Source organism: Anguilla anguilla, chromosome 1, assembly GCF_013347855.1.
Source record: "Anguilla anguilla isolate fAngAng1 chromosome 1, fAngAng1.pri, whole genome shotgun sequence".
In the NCBI taxonomy this organism is placed as follows: Eukaryota; Metazoa; Chordata; class Actinopteri; order Anguilliformes; family Anguillidae; genus Anguilla; species Anguilla anguilla.
The window spans coordinates 11,319,652-11,328,700 of record NC_049201.1 but is presented as its reverse complement, the minus strand read 5'-3'; the positions used below and the strand labels follow the sequence as shown (position 1 = coordinate 11,328,700).

The 9,049-nt window shown below is 36.9% G+C and overlaps 1 protein-coding gene across 3 annotated transcripts; it reads right to left on the bottom strand.

Moving 5' to 3' along the window:
* Nucleotides 1-200: 200 nt before the first annotated feature.
* ak7b (adenylate kinase 7b) lies at nt 201-7,049 on the bottom strand. 3 transcript variants are annotated; one of them, XM_035413794.1, is made up of 18 exons: nt 6,903-7,027; nt 6,116-6,301; nt 5,558-5,666; nt 5,369-5,463; nt 5,093-5,203; nt 4,853-4,936; nt 4,666-4,754; nt 4,476-4,566; nt 4,298-4,375; nt 3,956-4,105; nt 3,300-3,428; nt 2,626-2,731; nt 2,230-2,358; nt 2,085-2,150; nt 1,567-1,764; nt 1,164-1,384; nt 814-972; nt 201-672 (listed from the first exon to the last, which is right to left on the bottom strand). In XM_035413794.1, the coding sequence occupies exons 1-18, from the start codon at nt 6,990-6,992 to the stop codon at nt 637-639; spliced, it is 2,127 nt and encodes a 708-aa protein (XP_035269685.1). In that variant the 5' UTR covers nt 6,993-7,027; the 3' UTR covers nt 201-636. The 3 variants fall into 3 exon arrangements, with proteins under 3 accessions (XP_035269685.1, XP_035269696.1, XP_035269706.1); XM_035413805.1 differs by lacking the exons at nt 201-672; nt 814-972 and having other exon boundaries at nt 1,203-1,384; nt 1,556-1,764; nt 6,903-7,049; XM_035413815.1 differs by lacking the exons at nt 201-672; nt 814-972 and having other exon boundaries at nt 1,243-1,384; nt 1,536-1,764; nt 6,903-7,049.
* Between the last annotated feature and the right edge of the window lie 2,000 nt (nt 7,050-9,049).

Here is a 9,049-nt window from a genome sequence, read left to right as displayed (position 1 = left end):
TGCGTAGGGAAGATACCACAGGGACAGCACGCTGAGAAAGTTGGAGCACATTGGAGCTTCCATTGATACCAATTCATTTTCGAAAATAAAATTTACATTTGGTATTTTAAAACTACATTTAAAATCGTTATGTCCCTTAGTATGAGAAGATACAATTTTCTGGACGCATTTTTTACAGAGCAGATCTCGGCCAAAAATGGTTGTGGCTTTGAACATTTATTTGTGAACCACCCTTTTCAAATTGTTCCAATCCAAGTATTCAAATATATATGGTCAAATACTGATTCAAAAAACAAATATATTTGAAAGATTTTAGAAGTTTGAGGTATCTAAAACTATTTATCCCATGCAGGCCATTGTCTTGAGGGACAACTGCTGTAATGCTTATTTATTATTATTATTATTATTATTATTATTATTTATTTATTTATTTTTTATTTTTGGAATGGGAGCCATTAACCTCTAAGAAGATTCCACATTCCTAAATGTTTTCTGTTGATGAATACACAAAGAGCATCTTATACCATAGTTTTTAATGGCAAGACTGTTAATGTTAACGTCATGTCACACACATAAACTGTCATAAAGTATATGTAATCTATATGTAATTTGTTGTTGTACTGAAGAGCTGACACTTCACACTTGAGGGTTGTTTTTGAACAGATATTCTGCCTGAAAAAAGAAAGAAATAATTCAGCAAGGATTAGACAAATAATTTGATTACTTATACTCACCTTAAACTGAAATAATTCATTATTATTATTATTATTATTATTATTATTATTATTATTATTATTATTATTATTAAAGTACCAGGAAATCAACAGGATCATCTGGTTTAGCTTTGCAGCACTCTATCAGTCCTTGGGTGAGGGTTGGCATGACATTGTTCATTAGATAACTCCGCAAAGGAGCAGTCTGGGCTTCCAGCAACTCCTGCTCCACCTTCTGAACCTCCTCCGTACGCTTGCTCTACAGAGCACATACAGCATTACACATTCAAGCAAACATGACACAAGTACGTACAACTCACTTAAAATAACAATGTGTTAATGCAGTGGATTCTTAGCATATAGGCATCAAAATGATTATTTCTGAAAATATACATTTGTTTTGTAGAATCCCACAGTAGTAGAATCACATATACACAGCCCTAAGCTTACCCATTCCTCCCATCGTGCAGTCCTGCTGGCTGCCTCCTCTTCTTCTTTTCTCTCAATTTCAGCCTTTTTGGCTGCCAGCTGCTTCAGCCTCTCCTCTGCAATTCTTCGCTCCTCCTCTTCCAGCTCCTCTAGGGTGAGTCCGTAGTTTCTTGCAGCCCCCAGAATATTGATGATTTTCTCCATCACAACCAAGTACTCCAAGTCATCACTGCTGGTAATGTCTGAAAGAAACAACAGTGTCCACATCAAAATGCTACTACTACTTTAACTTAAAGTTTCTCAAAATGGGTTGTGTCCACCTACTAATGTTAAAGTACAAAAATAATTAGTAAATTTGGTTTCGGTCAAAAGGTCAAGCACCCATTTCCTCACAGAAAGTCTGGATACTGAACTCCTGTACTACCAATGTGCTCCAAATGAATCTCCAGCTCATCAAAATAGTTGAGCACTGTTTCATCTTCAACGTTGCTTTCTCTGAAGCTTGCCAGCTTTCGGGGAAATTGGTCCTGTGTGTAGTGAGTTCCCTCAACTGCAATCTCCGGCAGATTGAGCACACGGGTCTTCAAAAATTCATCAGTGGCATTCAGAGACAAAATGTACTCTGTAACAAAAAAGATTATTATTAAGCACAGCACACAATTACAGCACCATGGTCAGTGAAAGTAGTGAGAAAAGGCACTACTTTTTCCCTCAATCAATCAGTTTATATTGTCTGTATATTTTTTGTCAAATATGTTGCAGTTCACTGTAGTTACCAAACTTGTGTGGTTTAATTACATACCTGTACACACACAAACACACCCACACATAAACATAAACATCACATTAACATGCATGTATACATTGTGCATGTATGTATATATGCATTTATATACTGAAACATTTCACACACAGAAAAAGGTTGTTTAATGGCAGCCAGACCTGGGATGATTTTTCTGTTGAAAGGGGGTCCTCTAGACCGTGTATCTTCTGGTTCATCCTCATCGGCTAAATACAAAACAGAAAATTAGATATGGAAGGAAATATATAGCCTTTACATACTGAATGTATATGTTTATTTAAATACCACTGAATAGCTCCTTGGCTTGATCATATGTTTTAGGAAAACCATCCAGAACAAATCCTTGATTTCTGCAGGGGGTTGAATTCAGTTTGTCTCTCATGATTCGAATAAGAAATTGGTCATCGAGTCGTCCTGAAAGAACAAATAATTAACAATATTACACTAAATCTATTTAATATATGTCATTGTCGATGTGAGTCAGTTTGCTAAGGCTAAGATATTCAAATTCATCATTAGCATGCTAACAATTATATAGCTTTTAAAACATGAAATGACAAAGAATATTAAACAAAAATACAAATCTAAAGATAATTTTTTTCTTGCTATTCTTTGGACTAAGCCAATGAGTCATGAATAGGCTAATGGCTATTTCCATATTGATGTCTGTAGATCAGTCACCTCCATTCTGATCCATGTTCTCCTTTAGACCTTCAAGGAATTCTAGTGAACCCCCGGCCATCTCATCATTCTCATTTTCCTCATCTTCCAACTGATTCAGTGTCTCCTGTGATTCAAGCAGTCATTTGAAACATGACCAAAGAAGATTCATGCTCACTCTGCTTAACTGCTTTGAACCATTTTTGTTTAAAGGATAACTTCAGCTTTAAGTTAGAGACATTTAGAGGATTTATAGAATTAAAGAGAAATTGTGACAACAAAAGTAAGATGATTCTCATGGCAAAGCACAGCAACTTTTCAGCTCACATTGAAAATGTACGTCCAAAAAACATTCCCAATATTATTATTTTAAATTTGGCTGTGAAAATGTAATTTTCCTGTGAGATATGTGCCAGCATATCAGCTTTCGTTCAGGGGAAGCGCTAGTCTGTCGTACTGCACATATGGGCGTGAGGCATGATGAGAAATCGAGCAACACGCTTAGAATGACGCAAAGGAAATGCAAGTCCATTTTAAAGATACAATACATTAAAAAGTCAACACTTATTTAAAAATATGTTTTTCTTTTTCTAAGCAAATGATACAGTGTTATTCGTCAAAATTCATTAAACAATGCACCCACGGCACCCCATCAAATTACGCTTCTGGTTCACATGCAAAACTTCAAGACTGACCAGGTGTGCAATACATTCAGCGATGGTATCTTTGACTTTGATGTGATGCAGTTTGTAATGTTTGCAGATCTTCTCTGCCACTGTACTCTTCCCAGCAGCAGGAGGGCCCAGGATACAGATGCGGATTGGCTGGAAGACACACATTTACATATATATATATATCACATACATCTGCAAACTATATACGTTACATGATTGGATAAAAACACAGTTTATGAGTAGCTTTAACATAATTTTGTATGCGTCATCTGGGTTATAATATTTACATATATTCTGAGATAATCTAAAAGTATTTATAATTGTTTTAATGCACTGTTAAGAAAAACGAGTTTGGCTTTTGGATTTGAACCTCTGACTCAAGAGTGGATCAATTGTAATCCCATCCTAGCAACTGAAAACGATTAGAGGTGATTGCAGAGAGATAAAAAACAACCTTTTCATTTTATGCTTGGAATTACACTTATGTTAACAATAATTGCAACCACACTAATAATGACTGTCATTTATGATCTTAACTATAGGATACAGCAAGTCCAGGAAAGCAGTTGAAATTCTTGATTTACGGTTTAACCTCTATAACAGGCTTAGTGTTGAATAGCTACAGTATATTTGTAGCTATAACCAGCAGTTGCCAACTACTACAGCTGCTCTCTTACCAGTAGCCCCCTGGTTTGTCTGTATTCTTCCACAACATGATTGATGTTTTCAACAATTCCAGATTCACACACCCAGTGGACATTCAGGCTCTCCTTCAGAACAATAGCTTCCATCCGCAGATTTACAAAGAGAGAATCAATGTCTCTTTGCTATAAAAAGCACAGTTGTTTCTCATGTTAATGTTTGTAGTCTAAAAACTCAAAGAACATGTCAATAAAAATTATTAAACTTGAAAACAGCCTGGTGAAGTAAGTACTGTATGACATGAGCACATACACTTATAGACTATTGGAATGCTCTCAGTGGTCTAGTATTGTAAGGCTGCCTTATGCAGAACATACTGTTAAATCCTTTGTGAGGAATGCATCTTCCTTTGTGACATTCTGGATTTTTCCTGGACCTAGAACTTGGCTTATAACCTTAAAAGGAAAAACAACAATAATATTTATCATTGTTGTTGAATAATAATAATAATAATAATAATAATAATATTAGTTAGTTAAAATTGTGACAACTCACTTTCACAATGTCTTCTAATGTATTCTTGGAATCATCCACAGCAACTAAGTAATGTGTATTTGGCTTGAAGTCAACAATATTCTGTATCACACTTCAAAACAAGCAGAGAAACGTGATAATTATACATTTAAAAGAATATACAAGCTGTAACACTAAAAAGCCAATGAGTCAAATCAATATAACAATAAACCTGGCCAAGTCGTTGACATGAATAGTAGGAATGATATTGCTCCCTGCTCCAAAGACAGGAATTTCTGAAACCTCCCCCATCCATGAAGTCTAGAGGAAAGCAGAAAAATGTGATCAAATGTGAAACAACCGCATGATCCCAGAATATCAAAGCCCAACAACAAGAATTAATCTTATACATTAATTACCTTGAAAAAGAAGTGAAAAATGTTCTCTCCCATGCCATACTGAAGCCCTGAGGCCACAACATAAGTAGAAAACTTGTACTTGTTCTGAAAAATAAAAATGTTACTTAGTGAATGCCTACGGTACAAGTAGGGTGAAAATAAAAGCTAAATTCCTATATCAGATCCTGAGAGTGTGTGATGCTCATGCAGTAACTGTAAAATGTCAGTTATCAGTTATAGTATTCTTGTGGGTGCACATACTGTCTTCCCCATTTTAACAACAAGTTTCTCCACACTGATATGGTCTTTAAAATTGGGATGAGGTCGCCTTCTTCGGTAGTCTTCTTCAGTGAAAGGAATCTCAGGCTGATCCTAAGGTTAAGAAAAAAGCAAGTTCAGCAAATTCAATTAATTACAGAATCATGTTTATCTAGTATAGCATGGAGCAACACTACAGTTTAATTTCACGGCACAAGTGCCATTGAATTTCACAATGGACTCAAAACTGAACAGACCACAAATGAACAACATACTCACTGGATCAATGGGCTTGCTCATGCCCCAGGTCATCACAGTTGATATCAAGATGAACATCTTTGGGTCATTAAAATTGTCCAAGTCTGCATGTAGCGCTGAAATGAAGTAACAAGAGCGACACTTTATGGTCAACGGTAGTCATTGCTATTACAAGATCATAGTATATGATGACTTAGAAGTAGTAATTACCTGAAATTGCCCAAGATGCCTCATCTATCTGGTCAGTGTTTTCAGTGATATTGTAAATAATAATATCACATTTCATCAGCCTCAGGAGAAGTTCTTCCCGGTTCATCGACTGCAAAACAGGGCAGTTATTGTAACCAGTGTTAGACCAAGATGCTAGTCCTAATATATTTCTCCAACATTCCCTATATTCAGTTTACCTCCATTTTCCAGTCCAATTAAGTATATATGTCCAATGCTATGCATACCAGAACAATCCGAGAACCAACTAGGGAGGTGAGATCTCCAGAAGTAGACTACAGTATTTATTTTTATAAATTCTTATATATTGTTTTATAAATTTCCAAAAGGACATTTCCACAGATAGACAACTATTTTATTGATTAACCAAAGTATCAATACCCATACTCCAACAGTAATAATTGGACTGCTTTGAATTTGCAACCTCATTCTTCTTTTATGAAATAAAGTAAACAAAAGTTCCTATAATTTAAAATGTGCATGGGTTCAAATCACATCAAGGAAACTTGGTGTGGAAGTGTTCCAAGAGCCCTTACTCACATAATACTCTTCAGTTGCAAAACTGAAATTTTTCTTCTCATCTTTGCTTGAAACGGTTCCAACAATTTCAAAAGTCCCTTTCTCTACTTTTGACTTCTGTTCTTTAGACAGACTATCCTCTTCCTCTTCCATCTCAGCATCCCTAGCTTCCTCCAGTGATGCTCCAACAGTACAGGTAGACAAAAACTGCAGTGTATGAAAAAAGAACAATTTAAATATGAATGCCATGAAATAATTCAAATACATAATAAAAATGGTTACATAGGCCTACACACAAAGTCTGTATACTAACAAGTAATCTTTGCTTTTTAATTACATGATATGATGCAGAAAAATTTAAACAGGTCAGCTACGCATAGGTGTTCTGCCCTATGCAGTCAACTCGGTTCGTCACCAGTCGGCAATTCGAATTTGATTACCGATAAATGTAAGTAAATTGGGTTAAGTACTACCTAATGTAGCACTTTTTATTTTGTATTGTTTTATTTTTTTATATTTAATTTCAACTGCAGCAGCGGGCGTTCGAGGTACACGCCGCATTCCAAGTTACTAACAGCAAGGAAAAGTTGTCTAAACTCCAGGTTGAATAGGGTACATAGCATACATACAGTACATGCATTGTTACGCGAATTTCCAGTTAGCCTACTAGTCAGGAAAACTCGGCGGAACTCAGGTAAACGTGACAAACAAACTGGCCTGACATCATAGCAGATCAATGTATGGGATTTAAAAGATTCAGCGAGATAGGCAGATGTTTGAGGGAAAACAAGTGCACGAACTGACATGCCTTTGCAATGCATTTTGATGAATATGAGTCGATGCGATTGATAAAAACCCTCTTTGTCTGGTGGCTGCTTGCTTCATCCTCGTCTGCCATTCTGCCGAAACCAAAGGGTCGATACCAGTGTTTTTGTCGTTGCTAGGCGAACAGACGCGTTCTTGTTGATTCAGGGCCTCAACGATTTTCAAAATGCAGGGAGTGGATAATTCAGTCGACGCAAACAGTGACACAGACTATCCACATCATTTACACATTTATAGGAACTGGAGAGGGTAGGAGGGGCCCGACCGTGAAGTCATGGGAAGCAGCCTCTGTTGTGCATGTTGTGTTTCAACAGTTACTAAAGTGACATCTGCATTCAGATCTATAGGAAAGACATCAGTCAATAGGGTCGGAAATTTTTGTCAGAAATGTACATTCAATGACCGTAATGCTCGTGCATTAGTGCGACATGTAAGGAAAACCAGTAGAGCAACTCTTTTCAGGTGACTGAGAATCTCAATGCAGGATGTGATCAGACTGCGTCAGCAAGAACAGTCTGTTGACAACTACATAAAGAGAGATATTATAGTAGGGTTGCAGTGTATAAACTCTTAATTACAAAAACATATTTGAGAATTCCTAATGGGAGTGGTCTCCTCCAGGATGACAATGCCCCCATCCACAGGGCATGAGGGGGTCACTGAATGATTTGATAAGTATGAAAATAATGAGAATCAAATGCTGTAGCCTTCGCAGTCACCAGATCTCAACCCAACTGAACACCTGTGGGAGATTTTGGACCAATATGTTAGACAGCACTCTCCACACCATTATCAAAACATGTCCCATCCCTCCGCTAGAGTTCCAGAGACTTGTAGAATCTATACTAAGGTGCACTGAAGCTGTTCTGGTGGCTCGTTGTGGCCCAACACCTTACTAAGACACTTTATGTTGGTTTTTCCTTTAATTTGTCACCCGTCTGTATGTATGTATTTATACATGCATGTATACATGCGTCTGTGCTAATCAGTTGGTCCTGTATGACAGCTTATATCACAAGACTATCTCAGATTTTGTTTTGCTGTACAGATAAAAAATGCTTTCATTGTTTCCCTCAGGTTGTGTAACAGTGATGGGCAGATTGATGGAGAGAGGCAGGTAATTGGAACAGAGAGCAGGGGAAGCCTGAACTGCTCAGCAGGAGACAAGCTACTTTCATTCATTCATTACCACAATGGGGTGAGTCAAAAACCCATATAAAAAGCTACTTTGCACAATTGTGTGAAGAGAAAAAATATACACTACACTATGGGATCTATCCATCCATCCATTATCTATACCCACTTATCCTGGTCAGGGTCACGGGGAGTGCTGGAGCCTATCCCAGTGTGCATTAGGCGAGAGGCAGGAATATGCCCTGGACAGGTCAGCAATCTGTCGCAGGGCAACTATGGGATCTATGGAATTAAAAATCAGTCAAACTGCATTCATGTCTGTACATATAGTTTGCCTGTCAAAATAGACATTATATATCATATGCATGTCAGTGTTTGTATAATGGCTCATGTTGCTTTCCTGCAACAAGGCTTGTCAAGCAATACTATATATTAACAGAAGACAATATAGTTTCTTTCAAGATAAATTTGCTCTGAAATTCACTCCAAAAAATATTTTTCACCAATTGCTCAAGTATTCTGTTGTGCAATCTACAAGTTACACTATATTTAATAGGACTGGGACAAGAGCACCATACATCATTGCTGAACATCTTTAACAGAAAATCAAAATCTAATATTTTTTTATTTTATTTTAATTTTGTTAATGGACCCTTAATTTGCACTTGGCAATTGTAAACAGGCAAATAGCAAGTTCAGTGAACCTGGACTTCCATGAGTGCTGCACAAATCACACCTTTTAATTTCACAAGCACATTTGTGCTGTAAATAGCCAATGATATAAAGGCACTCTTAAGCAATGCCATAGTGTATCAGAGTTCACTTCCTTTATGTTCCACTAATGTTTGGCTAGTTCATCAGTGGTAATACTGAAGCAATTCTCCAATCAGGGTGCACTGGACACAAGTTGTGGTCTTGAGTGTTGTGTGAAATGTGTGTTGTTTCAGTTCAGTTCTATTATGGTGTTAGAAGTTCTGAAGAGACGATTGTGTGCGG